Below are 23,857 nucleotides of genomic sequence, written 5' to 3' on the forward strand. Positions count from 1 at the left end.
AGGATATATATATATATATATATATATATATATATATATATATATATATATATATATATATATATATATATATATATATATATATATATATATATATGGATATATACAAATATATATGGCCCTAACTGTGTGTGTATAAATATTATTGATAACTATTACAGTTAATATGATGACAATTTTAGAATAAATTAACATTTTTAGATTTAATGTAATATTATGTATTCATTCATTATGAATTTGCTTTTGTAAATTGTATTGATAACGATTATGTAATATTATATATTTATATACAAATTATCAGGTTTGTATTCACATAGTATGTACTGTATATAGTACATGTTTATAAATATAAATAAATTTAAGAATTATATGAAATATATACATATATGTAGCACAATCTTTTATTTTGTAATTAATCGTGATTAATTGATTTGACAGTCCTAATATGTATATATATATTCCCTAATCAATATACATTAGGTTAATATTTAATTTTAAATGAATATTAATTTGCCATATTTATTATGTATATATAATTTTATATAAAACCAGTTAAAATGAAAACTCACAGTTAAGTTTTTTTTTATTATTATTTTTTTTATGCCATATATAAGTGTGCAGTTGAATGTGTAATGTAATTTTAATGAAGTTTATCTGTTAAATGTTTATACACTTTTGATATGGACCAAAAGCAACACAGCTCCAATACTGGGTTTTTAAATAATCACTATAAGACGCAAAGTAATCCAAGTAAAAACTGCTATGAAAGAATTCTCCGTACACAACAGAAAAGCCGTGCATGTTAATTGGACAGAAATCAGAAATACCCCTCCTTCTCTGTTTCTGAACACAAACAGCAGATGCTGAAACAGAAGGTGATGTCATAAAAGTGACAGCGTGGCCTTCCTCTCGGGAGCATTCATGAAAGATTGCATTTGTCAAGTCAGACTTAGACTAAAGGTTTTTTTGTTTTTCTTCTCATATTGGGCTTTTATGACACCTCGAGCGGCCCGTCGAAGGAGCTCGGACACAGAAAGCGTCTGGAGGAACTCTATCCATCTGATGATCCTGAACAGAAGGAAGATACGGTGTCTGCTCGGGGACATTCGCTCAAAGAAAGCTTTGTGGAAACTCTCCGGTCGAGGGATTTTTGAAGTTCTGTCTAACCTCACTATCAGACTTTGTCCTGAAGACGGACGGACGTCCCACACCAGAGGATCAGGGGAGAGACTTTTCCTCTCGTATTGATTCTGTCTTTGCAGGAGTCGCAGAGCTGAGCTGTGGTCAAAGGTGAAATTTGTTCGCAAAAACCAACAGGGACCCCGAGTACAAATGCTCAGAAAGCTTGTCAAAGTGACTGGACTGTCATTCACTGTGAAAGTATTTGACCCAGATGCATTTAATACTACCTGCCAAACTACATACAGTACACTACTGGCCAGACATAAAGTCTCTTCTGCTCACCAAGGCTGCACTTATTTGATCCAAAGTACAACAAAAAATTGTGATATATTATTTTAATATAAAATAAGTGTTTTCTATGTGAATATATAGTGAAATGTATTTTATTTCTGTGATGCTCCGCTGTATTTTCAGCATCATTCCTCCAGTCTTCAGTGTCACGTGATCTTCAGAAATCATGATAATATACTGATTCACTGCTCAAGAAACATTTCTGAGTATTATAAATGGTGAAAACTGTTTTCGTGCATTTTTTAAATAAGAAATCAATACTTTTATTTAACAAAGATGCATTAAACTGACCAAAGGTGACAATAAAGACATTTCTAATGTTAGAAAAATATATATATCTTAGATAAATGATGTTCTTTTAAACTTTCTATTAATCAAAAAATCCTAAATTCTGAAATTGAAATGTATACATCATCTGAAAGCTGAATAAATAAGCTTTCCATAGATAATCGTTAATTAGGATCTGACAATATTTGTCTGAGATACTACTATTTAAAAATCTGGAATCTGAGGGTGCAAAAAAACATCTAAATATTGAGAAAATCGCCTTTAGTTTTTATATATTTACAGTAGAAAATGTACAAAATATCTACATGGAACATGATCTTTACTTGATATCTTAATGATTTTGGACGTAAAAAAAAAAATTCCCATACAATGTTTTTTGGCCCAGCGACTTGAGACTGATTTTGTGCTCCAGGGTCACACACACACACACACACACACACACACACACACACACAGTAAATGCACTATTCATGCATGTAAAATAAAACTTTCCAGTGCATCCAAAATGTATAATAAAAAGATCAAATCTCTCACCCTTGATGTCCCATAGAGTAAAATGTCGGTTGTTGGAGGCCTCGGGTGCCAGAGTGAAATAAAATCGATGTCCAGACTGCGGTTCGTCTCTGTCCACCACACTGATGGTGTGAATGAGCTGGAGAAGAGACAGAAAGAGGTTAACTTCAGTGTCTCCACCGTCCTAATCAGAGAATGTGCTGCAACCTTCACCCAGAAAACAGCTTCAGCCAGACTGCGTGACTACTCATATTTACTAGTCGACTATTCAGCCAGAAAAGTCAATATTTACCTTATGGAAATGACTCACTTCTGGCAAACAGAACAGTGTGTGAGTGCTGAGAAACCAAAGCATGCATATCAGCATGTCACAGCGGTGCAAACACAAGCCATGTTCCCCTCGCTCGAGGTCCTCAGCCTCTGGCCAGCATTTGAGAAGCTTAACCGCACTTTGCAGTAATTCTGGCTTGTATGTGACTCTCTAAATGCACTCAGATCATCTCAGATATCTGTGGCTCCAGTACGGTTCATTTTTGAACTTGCTTCATAAAAGCAAAATACTCTGAGTTCACAGGACTTTCACTTTGAGGTTAGTGTACAAAGCTGCTGTCAAAATGTTACATTAAAGACCAGACTAATCGCATAACTAAATTACTAGTCAACCAAAAAAAAAAAAAACAGTTGTACAACAGTTAAATATATCTCTAATAATAATATCAATTAATCAATACATTTCCATGAGTTCTATATTAATTAATTAAAATCACACACACACACACACACACACACATATATATATAATCATTAACCGAAAATAAAATAAAATATAATAAAATTAAATTAAATTAAATTAAATTAAAACTAACTTATTTTATTTTAGGTAGTTTCACAGGCATAATTTCTCATTTTTGTTTATAATATGTGTAAAATTACCAAAACTAAATAAAAAAATAAAAATAAAGTACATAAAAATAATAATAATAACTAAAATTAAACTTCAACTAAAATGAAAAAGAAAACAGCAAATATTCAAAACAAATATTATAAAACTACACACATAACAACCATTTTTTTTACAGTGCTTTCACTTATTTTCCTTATCAACTTAGTAATATTAGTAATTGATTAATATAAATTTTTATGCATATAAATATTTTTTAACAGTACATTTATAATTTTACATTAACAATGCATATTTGCAAATTATAATCAATATTTATTTTTAAATGCTCAATATTACGGTTGTATCATTACATTTAACAGATTCACATGCGGCACATTATTTTGCACAAATATTACAAATTATGCAAAAGGCTGATATGCTGCACTGTGAAGCCAGAGCACTTTGCATTGAGAAAGCACACTATAAATGACTGTTCAGTAGTTGTGGACCTCCTTTTCGTCCAAGAAAAACCCTGTATTTTTTGTCATATTATGCTAAAACTACACAGAGCTCTCTCGGCTCGCTTAGCTGTGGAATTACAGTTTCTGTGATAAATGAGAAGCGCGAGGAGGAGAAGTTGTAGTTGCATTGAGAGTGGGTTAGCCGGATTGTAAGACAACAGATGGAAGTGTTTAGGAGGGCGGGAGGGAGTGGGCGGATCTTCAGACAATCCCGCCAAAATTCCCATGTTCTCTCATTGCTCATTTCTCATTTCACGGTCATCAAAAGCATTGCACGGCGTTTATGTCAATTTTTAGGGAGGTGATAGAAAATCCAAGTGTAATTAGAGGAGAGAGGGAAAAAAAAACTAAATTAAAATTCTTTCTGCAAAGTCTTTCCTGCGCCCTAAAGTCAGCGAGGAACACTCGCGCTTGCTCGGATTGGAAAATGAAAAGGAAAGACGTGCACACACACACACCGGGAAAGTGAAAGCAAGGACAAATGCTTGTAAGGCACAGCCGTATACTCAAAGGAGACCCCACACTAACACTGATGTTTCCCCTTCAAAATGATTAAAGCTGGAGTTTCCGAGAGAGGCAAAGTGCTTGTGTTTAAGCCCGAGTCCTCCAGGACGCACTCGTTTGACTCAACCGTGCCGCTCCCGCGAGGAGAAACCCAACATTCACCGCCGAAGCCTTTCAAGAAATAGTTGGCACAGAAATGAGCATTCTGTTCCCATCGTGTCAGTTCAAACCTGTACACTTTTTCGTTTTAAAAGAAGTCCATATGACTCATGCACCATACTCCAAGTCTTCTGAAGTGCAATGATAGATTGACAGCTGTCAAATGTCACATGAATGTGAACTGGGTCATTGTTTCACTTCACTCACGTTATGTCTACTGAGATATGTCTTGCTATTATGTGTCTATTTTTGTTTTGTTTTTGACATCACCAATCCTAGAGAGATACATTTTAAACAACGACAACAAATTCTATTCTGTTGCAGCATGGAAATCATGACATTTGGCATTAATATATTACCTCTACATTTATCAAAAAGTGACGTGCATTGCTTTTAAGCGATAAATAAATGAATAAATAAGCATGCACATAAATTAATTTGTATATTATGTATATACATATGATGTTTGGATCTGTTGAGACTTCTTGATTCATATTCCTTCATTGATTCAACACAAATGACTCTTATGAACTGGTTCTTTTGTATCTGTTTTTACAAATCGATTGTCTGACTTTGCTTTTTAAAGAAATGTACGTGTATGGTTATTTTAAAAGCCATAAGCATCATAATCTCTCTCTGTATGTCAGAGTCTCTTTTATGATCCTGCAAACAACAGCAGACATGAGGGAGAGTAAATGATGACAGAACCTACATTTGTAGGGGGAACTATCCCTAACCTAAAGTGACATACGTGTTTAATGACACAATGAAACTTCATCTATGAGTACTAATGTTTGCTACTACCATATACTATTTAAGTACTGTGCACAGCATGTTTGTGCCCCGAGGTGCTGATGTAGGAGCTGGACTGCATATCTACTCAGATTCTGGTTTAAAGCCCACAGACTGTCAGTCTGGATCACATGGAAACACATTCTGGCACAGAAAGAGAGTGTGTTGTTAAGACTCATTCATGGCTGTGTGTTCAGTATTGTTCCTGCAGTCTGTGAGCAGCAGACAGGCTTGCCAATCTTTACCAGAGTGAGTTAAGGTAACGTTAGGATAATGAAGCCTCTCTTACCAGTCAGTGAAGTTGAACACATGTAATATTCTTCTGTATTTTTAATCTAAAATAAATGTATTTCCTGTATAAGCTGTGCAGGAGTCCAACCCTGATCATGTCTAGATGACATTCCCTGTGTCAACTTTCCAATCCATCCAACCAACCAAACAACTTATTTTATTTTACTCGGATAAAAAAAAAAAAAAAATGAGCTAAAACTCATCTCTTTAAAATAACATCAATCATAATTTATAATATTTTTTTTGTTGTTAAAATTTGTTAACAAAATAATTAAAATGTAATAATAATTGAAAAATTTCACAGCACTCTTCGACCATACTTCCCCATTAAAAAAATAATAATATTAATTTTTTAAGACAGTAAATGCTATTGAACATTTGTTATTAAACAGTAAACATCTAATTAAATATATATATATATATATATATATATATATATATATATATATATATATATATATATATATATATATATATATATATATACACATTAATTAAAACCCATCCATAAAAATATGGCATATTTATTTTTTATTTAAATATCATATTTATTATTTAAATTAATTAATTAATTAATTAATTTATTTATTTAGTTTTGCACTTCACTGAATTGTGTTTTAGGTTTAATGGACACGTCTATGAAATAATGTCTTGATAATAATAATGTCCTGGCAAAAAATAAATAAAAATAAAAAATAAATAAATAAATAGCAGTATATTTTCCCTTTTTTCACATTAATACAGTACTTTGGCCTGTATTTGTTTATTATTATTATCTGTATTATTATTACAGACTTTTCTTAAAGTGTAAATTAGTGCTGACCAGCATAGACATCTACTCAAAATTAATTAAGTCATTTCTAAATGGTTAACCAGGTACAAAATGAAACCGAACTCCAGAAAATACAAATGTTGTTTATTGTGGAGTAAAACTGCAGGTGTTGGATCCCCAAAACATATTTGTCAGAAGTCGAGCAGTACTTGCAGCTGATAATGTTTCTGCTTGATTACATCCACAGCAGCATTAAACTAAACACTAACCTGTGCTTCCCATCCGCCTCATTATTCGCAGCGCTCCACTTCTGTCTGCGGCTGATAATGCGACGCCGAATGCGTTTAAGAGCCTTTAATCAACACACACAAACTCCTGTGACTTTCTTCACATTGTCTGGTGTCCAGAAAAACTGTTTTACAGTACACAAGATCTCCAGCCGCATGACAGAGGACGGGGGAAACGGGACACGTGTTATATTTTAAAGTTGTTTGTTTATTGGTCTCTTCTCAGCTTGAAAGGGAAGTTTTGTGGGACTCCTGCTGAGCGCCTGCTTTCAAACGTCCTTCATCACAGCATCGCTTTAGTGCTCGCCCATGAAATTCTGCTCACGACTGTGGAAAGTTGGGAATTGGGAATGGTACTTATTGATCTTCTTTAAAAATGCTGGAATGAAGTTTTTTCATGATGTTTGGATCCGTAAGCCTTCTTGAACTATATTCCATCATTGATTCACCATTACTGAACAAATGACTTATGAATCATTTTATTTTTCTCTCTATGAATCAGTTAAAAAGGGGGCTTTAGTCATATCCAGTTCAAACATCTTCCAATATGCATTCAAGAAAAAAAGAAAAAAATATATATCTACCTATCTCTTATCTAAGAAGAGCAGATCAGATTTCTATCCATTTATATTTAGCAATGCTGGTTGTCGAAGTAAAACAAAGCTACAATATAAAATAAAAGCTAACTGAAAATAAAATACATTAGGAAATATTATAATATTTTATTAAACTAAAACTACTTAAATATTTTTGTTAATTGAAATAAAGCTCAAATAAAATATAAATATTGCACACATAAATTAAAAAAAAAACATAAGTTGAAGTACTAAAATTACTAAAACTGAAATAAAATAAAATTTAAGCTTAAAAGAGCTATAAAAAATACATTAACAAAAAAGCTAAAGCTAAAATTAAAATCTAAAATAAAAGCCAATTCAAAATATTAATACTACAATCATTTTTTAAATAATACTGCGATAATACTGTTTATTTGACCACATTTATGACCGAATGGAGCATGCATGATCTGATTGATCAAACTGCATAAAGTGATTCACAAATGTGTTTCATACTGTTATGAATTACTCACTAAATCAGTCTTCCTACATCATAATTTCAAAAAGTACCATTATGATTCAAAAACATTGGACAGATTCTTTATGACAAAGTGATAAAAAAGTATGGAATATGAGGGAAGCTGAAAATGCAAGTAAATTCAAAGCAGAGAAATCTTACATACAGGTACATGTTGATGAAAGATAAAAACAAGGCAGGGATGCACGATATATCGGCCACCATATCGATATCAGCCAATTAATGTTATTTTTTCTGTTATCGTTATCGAATTTGGCCGATATCTTAGAGCCAGTAAATGATGCATTATTTACTCCAGAGACAATTCAGATGCACACTGTTCACCATGATGGTTTTTAATTGCTTGAAATATCATTGGGAACACTTCGAGGAAAATACAGTGGATTGCAACATGTGCACGGCAAGTCTGTCATATTACATTGACACTATTAGCTACTGTAAAAAAGAAATTAACGGAATCTTTGTTCGCCCGTCTTTTTAGCGCGTAGTTAAGGGAAGAGCGCATCCACAACGGATACACACGACTAGCACAGTTAAGGTTGCTTGTGCATTTACAGTTTTTTTTTGTGCAATTTATGTTATGTTTATGTTATGCATATAAATCAGATTTTTCTCATGTAGAATGCGTATGTATGTAAGTTGTAATATTAAATTTATGTTGTTTAAATATCTGAATATATGATGCGTTTCCCTTTGTTGAATAAGCTGGCAGCATTTCAGTTTACCGGTGTTCATTCAGCTCTTCAGCTTGGGAATGTCATAAACATAATGTTGTAAAGAGAATATTACCGTAATAAAAAAAGTTGTGAATTATTTGGGTTTATTTGCGGCGTTTCAGCGCGTTGTTACAGGAAAAGCAAAGAACGTGTCCACGACACATGGGTACATTGCAATATTGGAAAAATATTGCAATGCAATATAATATCAGAAAATAACAGGTCTACATTAATAAGTAAAGCAAAATACTCTTAATAATGACAATATTTAATGATTTTGTCAATATCTCTGGCTATAGTCCTTAGATGCTGGACCTCTTACAACACACTCAATCATCTTATCGCCTTATATTCTTTTACACGTAAGTTATGTTGTCCAGTAACTTGTTTCCATTATAAGCATTATTTTATTTATTTATAAGGAGGCTTTATGTTTGATACATGTTGAAGTGTTTAATGCCTTTTAATGATGAGACTTTTTTGGTAATCAGGTTCTTAAAAATTATGTAAAAATGTGGATTTAGATTTATCGGCCAACATATCGGTTATCGGCTTTCATATTTAAACAATTATTGGTTATCATATCGCTAAAAACAAGCATACACTGCTGAATCAGAAACATGCATTAAGATAAGTTGACTTTAAGAAACCAGGGCTGTTAATTGGTAGGATTCTCATCCCTCCTTTTTTGTGACCCTCATTTGTTTAATGAGCTGTTGTTTGAATGGTAAGTAAATAAATAAATAAATAATGTAGTAAACAATGCTAAATGAGAACACAAACTATATTAAAAAGAATAAATGAACACGGTTTTCGTAACAAAAGTTAATTGCAATGCCAAAGACAAAAACAACAAAAGGTCATCTGATATTTCGAGGGCAAAACTAATGCCTGAGGGGCTTCTGGAGGGAGAAGGATTGGTATGAAAAAACGCTGAGAGAAACAGGGACTTCTGAGAAAGAAAGATGGAGAAAAATAATGTGGAGGAGAGAGAGATTGTGTGTGTGGGAGTTTATTGAGTGGCAAACACAGCTCCCTCAAGCAAAATCATCTAATTAGATTTCCATCCAACAGCCCCCTCATGACCCTTTAAGCTGCGCGAGGCTCGGAAAGTGAGAAGCCAAGAGTCTCCCAAAAGTCTTGCACGTTCTCCAGAGTCTTCCAGGACCAAAGGTCCTCTCCGAAAGTCTTCCTCCAGCTCACAGAGGAGGAGGAGGAGGATGCTGACCTCTGAGACGGATGGAGAAGAGTTTTCACTCTATGAGTTTGCATTGGATGGTGAGAAGAGGAACTAACTGTAATTAGTTAGCGAAGGTGATAATTAATCTGGGCATTGACAACCTGGAAATATCCAGGTAATCTTCAGCCAGGAAAAGTCAAAGAAATTAATAGAATATTCAACAACTGAGGAACAATTACATATAAAATAAAGAAAAAAGAAAAAGTTATGTTTAGATTTAAAATATTTAATTGGCTAGGAACTGCTTTTTGCGACTGTAACCAGTGTAAAATAATTAAATCACAAATGATTGCATGGAAAACCACTCTCGCGTTTCTCTTTATCAAGTACTGTTGGCAAATCTGATTCATTTTACTTCAATTTCAGTTCAATTTGAGTTACTGTACTGAAACCTGTACTGTACTGTACTGAAACCTTAGTGCCGCTTAAAAACAAAATGAAGTAATCAATTATCATCAGTCTTTTTTAAAATGCACTTAAATAGCTGTATGCCTTTAACCTGTTAACTGTCACTCACGTTTTTGAAGATAGACATGAATGTGCATGATACAAACTTAAATTTTTATAATTCATGACTGAAAACATTTTGTAACATGATCTTGATGTACCATTTACATGGTAATGCAATGTCTGATTTTAAAATGGGTTTTGAAGGATGAATTTTGAGATTTTATGTTTTCAAGTGATATATAACTTCTGATGATTTCTAAAATGTGATAGAGAAAAAGGCAACAAGGAAGTCTTTTTTTTTTAAACAAAGGTCAAAACTCCTTTTGTAATGTAGATTTCTGAGGATGCACTCTTGTCATAAATTAATCTATTACTTTTCCTACATAATTTTTAACAAAAAATATTGGTAAAATATATATTTGGGAGTCTTAGACCTTTCCAACGATATATAGTTTGTCAAGATTAGATTAGATTTGATTGTAATATAGTATAGTCAACGTAGGCGTCCCGTATACGGGACGGGGTGACATTTAGCAGGTTAAAATCCTATAAAATAAAAGTTTTACAATTATTTATTCTGCATAACACACACACACACACACGCACGCACACACACACACACACACACACACACACACACACACACACACACACACACATATATATATATATATATATATATATATATATATATATATATATATATATATATATATATATATATATATTTATAATCTATGTCCAGTAATCAGAAATGATTGCATGGAATGTTTCCAAAATTTACTGGAAATTTTCCACATTTTTGCAACCTTAGGACGAGCTGGGAAAAAGTATCTCAACTAAATATTTACTGCCGTTCTATGTAGTTTAGTTACTTAAAGCCAAACTTCAGATATACTGTATGAAACAATTTAAAATGTATTAAAGCACTACATGAATGCCAGAACAGGCTCACTTCATGACCAATCAGAATGGATATTCAAATGACTCAGTGCCATTAACTACTATCCAAATGGCAGCCAAAAAAAATCAAAAGGAGAATAAATGTAATTTCCCTCCTACCACATAAATACCCTCATTATCAAGGTGACCTTTCAATTACTCCTCCATTCACATCAGCCTCCTCTGAAAATCCCTCTGAAAATGTAGCGGTGTTGCTCAATTTAAAACATGATTGATTTATATTTTAACTTCCAAATAATACCTTTAAAAACGATTCCTAAAACTCCTAGTTCACAGCTTCAGTCCAGCCTGGACTTTCAACAGCATAATTCCCGCTATTTTCCTCAGAAGTAATGAAATATAAAATCATATGTGCTTTGAATGAAATGAGGGTGGGTACATTTTCATTTTTGGCTGAAATAACTCATCTGTAGGAGTGAATTCAACATGGGTTCGGTGTATGTGTCACCATGCGACTGGGAGCCAATCCATCTCCACGGCTGTCTGCGTGTGTATGCGTGCGCATGGGAATGAGAGTGTACTTTTCCCCTCAAACATTAGTCATGTAGCCGGGACTGTCCCGCGGGAGGACCAGACCCCTGTGATCCGTCACGGAGAGCCGCTCGGTGCCGTTTGATGTCTTGTGTGGAGCTGACAGGCCTCAGGTCCTCGGGCCGTTCTTAGTATTTGCCTTTCCACCCAGCTTTTCCCTGCACACGCGACTCTATATGATATCTGTCTGTCCTTATCCCATCAGCCCAAATACCACAGGGTTACGTGCTCACACCGCTTCACATGTCAATCTGAACAAGGGTTAGGCGCGTAGATAATGAACAAGATCATGATGGGGACGCGCCGTGAATCAGAGACTTCTGGATGGATAAACTTGAAATGTATCTTCACACATTTGCATCTTTTTAAAAGCCAACTAAGGTAATTGTGACAAGATGCATCACTTTTCTTACTATGGTACTGACATATCAAATGAATGCGCTGTGGTATTTATATTTAAAGTAGCAAGTACCATATCTTTAAAAAATAAAATAAAATACAGTACTATGGCATTTTAAATCACGGTATTCCTGGAAAATTGTTTTTCAATGGTACTTCCAAGAAAACCATGATAAAACACTGCAGTGCCATGGTACCATTTTTAAGTACTGGGAAATATTTCAAATACTATTTACAGAAAAAAATACTATAGTGCTACCATATTTTGGGGGTATTTACAAATGGTTCATGTCCCCAAAACATGGTAGTACCATGGTATCATTTGTAAGTGAACAGAAAGTGTTCAAAGCAAGACTTTACCATAAAAAAGTACCATTATTTTACCATATTTTGGTGTACTTAAAAAAACAAAACAAGAAATCAATGACACTATGGACCATGGTCATATTTAAGTGAAGATAAATATTTCAAATAGTATTTGCAGGAAATACTTTACAATATTTTGGGGTACTTCCAAGAAAACCATGATAATTACCATGGTAAATGCTCTAAAACATGTTAATATCATGGTACTAATTGTAAGTAAAGTGAAATAGCATTTACAAGATAAAGTATACAGTAGTTTATCAAATTTTGGGAGTTTTTACAAGAAAACCATGGTAGTACCATGGCACATATCCTAATAAAGTAAATAAATAAGGTTTAACCATTTTATTTTTTTTTTAACCAAAGAGAAATAGTTAAACCTGCACTTACCAAAAACAAAAGTACCATTAGTGTTACAATATTTTGGGGGTACTTTAACAAAAAAATCATGGTAGTACTATGGTACATCTCCAAAAAGCACCATGGTGTTATTTGTAAGTGAAGAGCAATTCAAAACAAGAACTTACAGAAAAAAAGCACTTGCATTATTTTACCCTATTTTTGGTAAGAAAACTATGGTACGATCATCATAAAACATGGTAATAGTGTGGTACTACTTGGAAATAAAGAGAAGTAGTTCAAAACAGCCCTTACAGAAATAAAAGCACCACAGTGTTACTATATTTCCAGAGTTCTTTTTACCTTCTCTCATGAAAATACTATGGCATTTTAGATCTAGCACTATAGTAATATGCATTTTTGGACAATAATTATAAATGACAATACTAATGTGTGTGTGTTTTAGCGCTAGCTTTTTTTTCCCCACTAGAAAATCAAAAGCGCTTCATGTGGATCCCGCGGCCTGCAGATCTACCTGACACCTAAATCCACATGAGCCCAAAAACGCTTTCTCCTTCCATGTCTAACATCGGTGTCACAGCGCTGGAAGCGGAGTCGCGCCCCTGAGCCAAAGCTGCTTATGAGCTATCGGCTAAGTCCTTTTTCATGTCTCTAGCCCTCTTTCTCTCCTGCCGTTTTATTCACCTTTTACACACAAACAAATACGCTGTGTTGTCATCCTTCAAATGGGATCAAACTCCATGCATTTAGCGGCTTAAGCTAATCTGATTTCACTGTTGTTCTATGAGAAACGCAAGCGGTGACGCTAGCGAGCGCTGGAGCAGAGAAAGGCCACGCTAGCATGGCACACGAACAAAGCTTGATAATTGGGCTAGCAGTAGAGCGCAACGTCATCTGAAATGTGAAAGCAAGCAAGTTTTTGAATCACAAAACAGACCATATGGAGAGAATATCATCCAGTTTCTACAGGTTATTTTCAAGACGAATTTCTAATGAAATTTGTTAAAAAAATAAAAAAAATAAAAAAAAATCAGCTTAGCTTATTTAGACAAATATTAAATACTTTAAGAGGAAAACAAAGGTTTAAAGAGCACCTATCATGGAATTTTGAAATTTACCTTTCATGTAGTGTGTAACATAGATATAAGTGAACAAAAACATCCTGCAAAGTTTGAAATATGACAGTGCACCATATATAAAGTTATTGTCTTTCCAAAGTAAGAGTCGACTCGGGAGTCATTTTTATGAATCGTTAGGAGACTGAAGCTTTTTCTCTGACTAGATGATGTCAACTTGTCAAGTTATTTGAATACGATATTCAATTAATAATTATATTCATATACGGTATACAACTGTCCCACAGAAGTATAGTCCGAGCCTTGTGCTTTGTTCACGCCATTTTGAAGACGATTGCTTTACGAACTTAAATGCAATCAAACTTGCATTCGCGAGCCGGCTGATATTGAAGGAAGGTTCAGTTCCAAGTGTATTTGCATCAGCTTCCTCCTCCGTATCACAACCTGTAAGTGTTATTAATAATTGTTGCTTTTATGTTTTATGTAGCATGCTTAATAATTGTTTGGTTTGTTGTGTAAGCACCGTTTAGCTTCTAGGTCTTCAATGACAATTGTATTGAGATGTTTGAATTGTTTGTCGTTGTTTTCGGAGTTTTCTTTAAGAATAGAGTCATACCTCGTAGCAACGGAACGTTACTGCTTTTTTTTTTTGGGTAAAAACATTATGTTTATGCATCAAGTTAATGCAAACAAAGACTGATTGTGCTTTTACAATATGAACTCTGGGCTACTCGCTAAGTTCACGTAAAGACGGGGTTTTGAAAAGTGAATCACTAAACGAATCATTTGCTGTCAAAACAGGTAAAAATAAATGCATATTATAAGAAAACTAAAGTCTTTTTTGTCATTGCATGCATGCAAAACTGTTGTTGGGGACTTCTAAAACATGTTTTGGAACATTTTAAATACCATAATAGGTGCTCTTTTATAAAGTCTTATGCTATTGTGAAATGTAAGTCAATTATGAACAGATAAACGTTCTTCTTTTTTTCAGTTAAATTTACAATACTATTCCATTAGTTAATTGTTTCTTGATTTTACAGTATTTATTATAACATAAGTTATTAAAAAATACTATTCATTGTCAGTTCATGTCATTAACATAACACATACTACTTTTCATTTTGAAAATCAACATTGAACTCAACCTCAACTTTTTCAACATAGTTGTGCATCATTCTGAATTGAGGTTTAAATAAATCAATATATATCTCCTCCGATCCAGTGTTAATGTGGAGGCCGAGCTTTGTGCGTCTCCTACAAAACACCAATCTTAGGTGAGAGATAAACGATTGTAATTGCATGTTCCTCCACAGGCCTAATTTCCAGCCCAATCACCAAAGTGATTAATCACAGAGCCAGAGCGCACATAAAGTTTTAACGCACAAACAGCAGCGTCTCTTGCTCACCTAAGCCAATTTAGTCGACACAACGCAATGGGGCACCCTGGGGTGGCAGACTACAAATCACGTAAACATGCTACGGGTTATCGTAAAGCTATTACATCTCTGAAGCTGCAGCAGGGGGCTTCCAAAGAGTCCTGCGTTTAATGAGAGAAATTTATTACGATAAGCCGTCACCGGATTGCACTTTACCTCTGTATTTGGGGGAGCCAGACACTTGCGATTTTTCACATTAAATGCGTTTCAGAAACAGCGGGTATCATGGCCCTTTGGTTTGAAACGGTCCTGCTGAAAGATGAAACGTCTTCTGAGCTCTTACGGACTCAAACAGCATCTTTTTCAGTATATACTATTGTGTTGCGCTCGGTCTTTGTTCTGTCCAAGAGTCGGACGGATGAAAAGCGGCTCCACAGCGTGACGCTACATCACAGGATGCACGAGGAATGTGTGAACGCCACCCATATTGCGTTGAGTTTCCACTAAAAAACCTCCATCTCTGGCTCATCTAACAAGAAAACGCATGCTCCTTTGTGTCTAGGTAGACTTTTACTTTATTCTATTTGGTAACTTGAAAAGTAACTGCTGGTGACTTCTCACACAAGTTTCCTTTCAGTTCTAGTGATATCCAAGAACATCCTTGAGTATTTCAGTTTCCATATAATGTCAACATAAAATTTGAAATCAACCAGCCTTTCTTTCTTAAAAAAAAAAAAAAAAAAAATATATATATATATATATAATATATATACAGTATATATATATATATATATATATATATATATATATATATATATAGACAGACGGACAGATTTTTTTTTTTTCATAGTAGTCAATTTAAAGATTCACAGGTGACTAAAAACAACCTTACAGGACACACACAATATATTTTTTAGTCTTTCAAACTGAACTTGGTTATTTAATGGTAAAATAACTTACAAAAGAAAGCAACATTCATTCTTTTCTTTTTCCAAGGATGAAAACGGAAGATGACAAAAGCCCTTCTTACACACAGCCAAAAATGTAGCACAAAGGTTACAGTTCTGTACAACAAAAAAATCTCTGAGAATCCTTAATCCAGCAATAACAGTCCTCATTCTGCGCCTCTATTGTGGAGCGAAGCCCTCGAGAAGAAGAGCGCAAAGGCACAGAAAGGAGGAGTGCACACAATTTTTCATGACATCTCTAGAAACCAAGCAATCCTTTTGTTGTTCTTTATGTTTCACGGCCGCTCTAAAAGAGGCAGGAAAATGTTCAACAAATAAACAGAGCTTTGAGGACAAAAAACAACTTAAAAACAAATTCTAATAACTCCAGTCAGACAGAGAAGAACTATGATAAAGCACATCACTGTCATGACTATAATGTCATCATTATAAAAAATCATGTTCTTTGAGCAAAATATATTTTGTTATTTAGCGCTTTGAGCATGTTTACATTGTTCTCTATAATCATAATCATCCATATAGATATCTCAATTACCTCACATCATGACTATCGCCAGTGAAAAGCTGATGGCTGCATCTCATCAATGCCCTAAAAATCCATGACACCTTTTAGTTTTCAGTATAGGACCAGGTAATTCATTAACATTTAATTATTTTTTTTTAATTTGATTTATTTTAGTTTATGTTAATATTTTTTTAAATATTCAAAATCAACAAGATGTTAATAAATAACATGAAATTATTATTATTATTATTATTATTATTATTATTATTATTGTAGTTGATTTTATATGATCAAATATGGTAAAAAAAAAAGTATATTATACTGTATCTAAACATTTAAAATCAACAAGAAGCTAATAAATAAAACATAATGAATATTTATTATTCAATTATTATTTTTACCAAATATTGTCTGTCTGTCTATTTTTTTATTTCACCAACTATCATGATTTTTTATTATTATACATACTTACATTTGTTATCATTTAAAATCAACAAGAAGTTCATAAATATAAATAAATGCAATGTATATATATACATATAAAGCTGAAATGTTGATTATAAATTATTATGATTATAAATATGTATTTATCAATCAATGCATTTATTTTATTTTATTTTATTTTATTTACAAGTCTTTTTATGTGTGTGCAGCAGCTCACTAGGTTTGGAGCAGAGCTTGTGATTTTTATCTCCTCAAAATTGCACTTTTTGTGCTCCACAGTTGGTCAGATGGGTCTGAAACAGCATGAGGGTAAATAAAAGATGAATAAAATAAAAGATGAGAGCAGTCTCATTCTTGGGCTGAACATGTATTCTTCCATTCCATGAGTAAACAAAAGCGAAGATCTGCCACAAGTTGCTACAAAAGCGCTGCAGGTGAGTTTGCTTCACCGCTGCCATTTTTTCACGACTAGAGTTTATAAATTGCCTTTGGTACAAAATGTCAGGCGGATCATTCTTTCCAATTGAAAAAGGTCCAAAGCAGGAGCAAAGCAATAATGAAACTATTCGGACAAAAACGGGAAAGCGATTGGCTCGGTACTAAATCTGACACACACTGATTGTTCTGCCGGACTCCAGTGCTTCAGTCCGGGTTCAGAGGTCATGCGAGGTCACTGTATCTCTCAGACCGGTCACTTTTTAGGACACGGCCAAACAGGAAGGAGAGACTGGTGAGTTGAGCCAAACTACATTAGCCCAGCGGGATCAGACGAGATACTGAGCTTGGGGAAAACAAATCTTGTTAGGCGTTGTAAACTGCCGTCAAAGTGAATCAGGGAGGCAACGCTGAGTGCGGCAGTCCCACAATGCAATTAGAATCTGACCACTTCATCACGCCACGCACCTGATGTTCCCGCGCGTGCCGCGACTGATATATATTAGCGGCGAGCGCAGATGTCTGACAGGAGCCAGCTGATGTCAGATCACATATGCTTTCATGGAAATGACAACGTTTTCCTCGCAGGACTGTATCGCGGCTGACAGCTTTATCAACACAACCATTCAGTGTCTCCCGACCGCAGATATCCTATCAAATCTGCTGTAGTGATGACTTGTGTGCGGAACAGCAGATCTGCTTTCAGACGCAGATGGGATGGTATTAGATGATTAGACTGATGTGACTGAGGCTTTATCTCACCTGGCCAGGTTTGGCGTCCTCGCAGATCGACGCCTCGTAAGGAGTGGCGAGTTCGGGAGGGTTGTCGTTCACGTCCAGGATGCGGATGCTCACCGCCGTCTGAGACGCCATGGACTGGTTATCTGAGGAGAGGCAGATTCAACCAACATCAGTGCCATCGCAACCGGACTGGAAGTTATTTACAGCACTAAATGTTTTAAAAAGACAGAATATCACATTAGTTTGTGTGGGTCAACTGGAGTGACGTGAGCACGGGTTCAGTTTCTAGGAAACACACGCTTACAGTCTGAATCAACTACACCGTAAATAACTTCTGCATCTGACAAATGCATAAACTTACTGTGAATACACTTGTTATAAAACACTGAAAAATACTATTCATAACAAGTATCTGTCTTGTTTACCAGTGAAAGTCACTTGTTTTAGTTATAAAGTCAAAAGAAAGAAAATCATGTTTTATGACAACACTAGATTTTATATGATAATTCTATAGGAAGAAAATAAATAAAAAAATAAAAACATTGGAAAATACCATTCCTTATAAGTGTTGTGTTTTTTGTGTTTTTAAAATTTAAAAGAAACTATATAAATATACTACTATTGTCTAATGTAGGAAGAAAAAAAAACAAAAATAAATAATAATTATAACACATTTCTTTGTCTTGTTTTATAATTCTGATACAATTATAATCTAACACAGGGAATAACAAATAAACAAAATAAACAAAACAAACTGGATGGATGAATGGATAGATAGATAGACAGACAGACAGACAGATAGAACGATAGACCGATAGAACCATAGATAGATAGGTAGAACGATAGATATATAGACAGACAGACAGACAGAACGATAGATAGATAGATAGACAGATAGACAGACAGACAGAACGACAGAACGACAGAACGATAGATAGATAGATAGATAGATAGATAGATAGATAGATAGATAGATAGATAGATAGATAAATAGATAGATAGATAGATAGATAGATAGATAGATAGATAGATAGATAGATAGATAGATAGATAGGTAGAACGATAGATATATAGACAGACAGACAGACAGAACAACAGAACGATAGATAGATAGATAGACAGATAGACAGACAGACAGACAGACAGACAGACAGACAGAACGACAGAACGATAGATAGATAGATAGATAGATAGATAGACAGACAGACAGACAGACAGACAGAACGACAGAACGACAGAACGATAGATAGATAGATAGATAGATAGATAGATAGATAGACAGACAGACAGACAGACAGACAGACAGACAGACAGACAGACAGAACGACAGAACGACAGAACGATAGATAGATAGATAGATAGATAGATAGATAGATAGATAGACAGACAGACAGACAGACAGACAGAACGACAGAACGATAGATAGATAGATAGACAGACAGACAGACAGACAGAACGACAGAACGATAGATAGATAGATAGACAGACAGACAGACAGACAGACAGACAGACAGACAGAACGATAGATAGATAGATAGATAGATAGATAGATAGATAGATAGATAGATAGATAGATAGATAGATAGATAGATAGATAGATAGATAGATAGATAGATAGATAGATAGATAGATAGATAGATAGATAGATCAGTGTTCACAATAGAATTCCAATCACAGGAAACAATGTATCACACACAGAATGTAACATTTGAAAGAAGGAATTCTCTGAACACATGCACCGGTCGTCATGACGACAGCAGAGTTTACACAGGCCTCATCTGTGAGTGGCAGACAAGAGCAAACCAAACCAAACGCTGTGCTTTTGACTCGTTAGATTGCACTGTATTTTGCTTGGATTTTAAAGCCAGCATCTCAACTTCATCATGTATGTGTGACAGACACTGACCAGCACAACAGCATTTTGTGCTGCAGATGAGGAGCGTTTGGATTCAGGCCTTCAGACCTCCCTTATTCAGACATTAACACCATCAAATAATATAAAAAACGAATTAAAAATGACTCTCAGCAGTGAATTCATCAGGAAGACAGTTCTTCTGCATCAGTGTTGAGGAAATGAACAATTAGCAACTCATCTTCTTAATGAAGTCAAACAAGACTATAGACAGAAACAAAATAGTAATGAGAGCTCACCGTTTGAGACTGACGTAATGACATAAAAACAGAAAAATGGATTCAATATTGGGCTGCAATATCATTTTGATCATAGCCTTGTTAAGCTAGAATAAAATGGAAATATTATTGGAAAACATGTACATAATTAGTTCATATAAGTAAAATTATCAGGTAATTAAAAATGCTCTCAGCGTTGGAGGCGACTGATCCTGAGCTCATTTCTGTGCTTCATTATTTCATTAGAAATGTTTTAATTTCCATAAGAGATGCTTCTTAACACCACAGCAGGCCACAGAGTGGGCCACTATTTTAATTGTAATGAGACATAATTACCCTTTCCTAATCAACACAGGGTGCTGTTCTGCTTGTGTTTATTTACGGGGATGTACAGTAGTGCACACATGTGATGTGATGTAGCTTATGTAAATTAGCACTGTCTAATCTAAATATACATTTTCTTGTCTGACTATGCATTGAAAAACACAAACATATCTGTAAACCAAATATATTCTCCCTAAATTCAAAAGAAAGAAAGAAAAATCATATATTATTTATATATAATAACTAACACAGAAAATAAACAAACAAAAAAATTTAATTGCAAAGTATTTTTTTTTTTAAGGATTATTTACTACAGTGTATATATATATATATATAATAAATCAAGTATTTTAAAGCTGAAAATAAATTAATGATGATTTTTTAATTGAGAAAATATAAAAGAAATCTCTAAAATTAAAAAAGACAAACAAACAAAAACCAAATAAATAAATAAATGCAACAAATAAATACTGCAAAGTATTAATTGTGGTAGCGTTTATATATTGCCTGATATTGTTCTGGTTTAAAAAAAAAAAAAAAAAAAGTATTTTAAATCAAATCTTAAAATCTGAAGCTGAATAATGAATGCATTTTGAAAGGAGAAAAGCTATAATATAATAAAAATCTTAGATTCATTGCAAAACAAAAAACAAACAATTTAAATGGCAAATAATTCACCATGCCATTATTTACTGTATTGCCCAATACTGTGCTGATTTTGTAGAACATTGGACACATTTTCATGAGATTCACCACAATAAACCAAGAACAGGATAAGAACACAAAGCTCGGATCATGTGCAACAATGCATACGGAACAGATTTCAAGTGTATTATTCCTCTAAATCCAGCAGTACTTTCTCTATGCTTATAAAGAGCAGATATCAGAGCTATATTTAACTAGCGATGTGCGTCTGCGATATGAAGAGAAGGGATTTGAGCAGATTACAGGATGCAGGGCTTGTGTTAGCAGCCCATGCAGCAGATGTTGGACGGCCACATATCTTCATGACATATTACCAGTCAGGTGCTATATTAGAAAAGCTGCTCCTCAATCCTGATTGAAAGCATGTCGCGGAGCACAGCACACGACTTACACAGAAATGAAATGAAGTCTATGTTAAATCCAAACGGACAGGGGGGTGATTAGTGCTATCTCAACGATCGTTGTCTCAAACATGCAGATAGTAGGCAGTAAACACTCATTGGTAGAAACAGCAAAATCACAAATGACAACACAATAATTGATTCTTTATATCAGATGAAGATGCGCAATATGACCACACTTTTTGCTAATTAATCACTGTGCCAATGCACCAGTGTTAAATAGCTTGGATGTGACAGCATGTATGTCTAACTATACTAGATAAAATATTACGCTGAATGAAAACTTTGCATCATAAAATAAAATAAAATAAAATAGCATAATAAATCAATATATATTGTCTGATTTAAATTAAAATAAATAAATGAATAAATAAATAAATAAAATATTTATTGTGGTAATATTTAATATTTTGTGCTGATTTAAATAAATAAAAAAATTAATTACAAAAAAAAAATATATATATATATATATATATATATTTTTTTTTTTTTTTTTTTTTTTTTTTGTAACCTTTTCTTCATTTCTTTTGTAAGTAAAAATATATATTTTTTAAAATAATAAAGAAATACTGGCCAGTAAACTTTCTTCATGTCTGTACAAGTCACTGGGCTTTGACATTTGTTTTGGTAAGGCCATTGCATATATGTTTAAAATGTAAAATATGAAACTGAATGCAGCCTCTTAGTCTTTCATAATAGTTTACAATTACAGAGTTGGTACTTTGTAAATCAGTTTCTCTACACGTTGTGAGAAAACATATTTAAAGAAAGTTTAAACGATCTTGCATGATTCATCAAACCCAGTCGAATGTTTGTCTCATAAAAACAGAAGAAAATAAAGAAAAGAGCGTTCAGATTGCCTCTGGTGTATTTCTGACTCACGAGAGCTCCAGCGAGAGTAACGCGCAGCAGACGAAACCTTCCCTGCGTGATGTTGGCACTGAATTAGTAGAACTGACACAGACTCAGACCTATGGCCTAAATATTAAATTCAACTCGTCTTGTTTTATCAGCTCTCCCGGTTGCACTAACCGTGCCTAATGAGCTTCAAATGTTGTGCAAATTGACAAAACAATATCTCTGTCCTCAACCCACGCCTGAAGACATCAGAGACATCCAAGAGCAGCAATTTGGCGCGAAAGCAATAAGTGAATTTCTAGTCTGGACGAGCTTGATTCATTTAAAATAGTGTATAAAGGGCTAAATTTAACTTTGCTAGTAAAAGCACTGCTGCTTTATTTTCACTGCGTCACGGCCTCTCGGACAGACGATGTCAGATGCAATAAATGTCTGTGAACTCAGGTCATCCCTGCAGATGAAATGTGTGAATCATGCATCTGTCTCCTCAACAATAAAACAGCCCTGGCCAGTACAGTCAGACTTGTGTGCAATGCATTAAAACTGAATGCACTGTATTTGGAAAACTGAACAGAAACATGTCATGTTAAATATCTGAGAGTAACTAACTAACTAAAAAATTGAATTACAATAAAAGAATGAATAAATTAATTTGTTATTAGTTATATAATTGCAAAGATAAAAGATAGATCATATCTAATGGACTTCAATAAAAACACCAGCATTTTCTTAAAATTTCCATTAAAAAGATTCTTAATAAAGTTATTTTCCAAATAAAACTTGCAGATGACGTTAAGACTTTAACACTTTTTTTTGAAGATTGTTTTTAGTAAATTAAATTAGTTTTTAGTAATATATTCGCATTTAGAAAAATAAAACACTGACTTATACTATAACAAAATTAAAAACATTTTCTTAATTAGGTTTTCAATTATAAAGATGCATCCTTAAAATTAAAAACTATTTAGAGAAGCAAAACCGCATGAGATATTAAAATGTGTTTTCAGAGATTATATCTTGAATTAAATTCCTCCTAACTCTACCGAAGTGAATATTAATTGTATTAATAATTAATAATAATAGTATTAATGAAGCATTAATAATTAGAATATATTTCTAAGAGTATATATATATATATATATATATATATTTTTTTTTTTTTTTTTTTTTTTTATTATTAAATGGAAAATGGTAAATGGACTGCATTTATATAGCGCTTTCAACAGACCACATGGCCATCCAAAGCGCTTTACAATTTGCCTCACATTCACCCATTCACACACCCATT

The 23,857-nt window shown here is 33.7% G+C and overlaps 1 protein-coding gene across 1 annotated transcript in view; it reads right to left on the bottom strand.

Moving 5' to 3' along the window:
- cdh22 (cadherin 22) overlaps nt 1-23,857 on the bottom strand; it is a 168,597-nt gene that overhangs the window by 15,944 nt on the left and 128,796 nt on the right. Inside the window, exons 9-10 of the mRNA XM_026265680.1 lie at nt 18,173-18,294; nt 2,296-2,413 (exon numbers count right to left, since the gene is read on the bottom strand). Of these exons, the coding sequence (XP_026121465.1) occupies nt 2,296-2,413; nt 18,173-18,294 (240 nt within the window). The remainder of the gene's footprint in view (nt 1-2,295; nt 2,414-18,172; nt 18,295-23,857) is intronic.

This window comes from Carassius auratus, chromosome 6 (assembly GCF_003368295.1).
Source record: "Carassius auratus strain Wakin chromosome 6, ASM336829v1, whole genome shotgun sequence".
Taxonomy (NCBI): domain Eukaryota; kingdom Metazoa; phylum Chordata; class Actinopteri; order Cypriniformes; family Cyprinidae; genus Carassius; species Carassius auratus.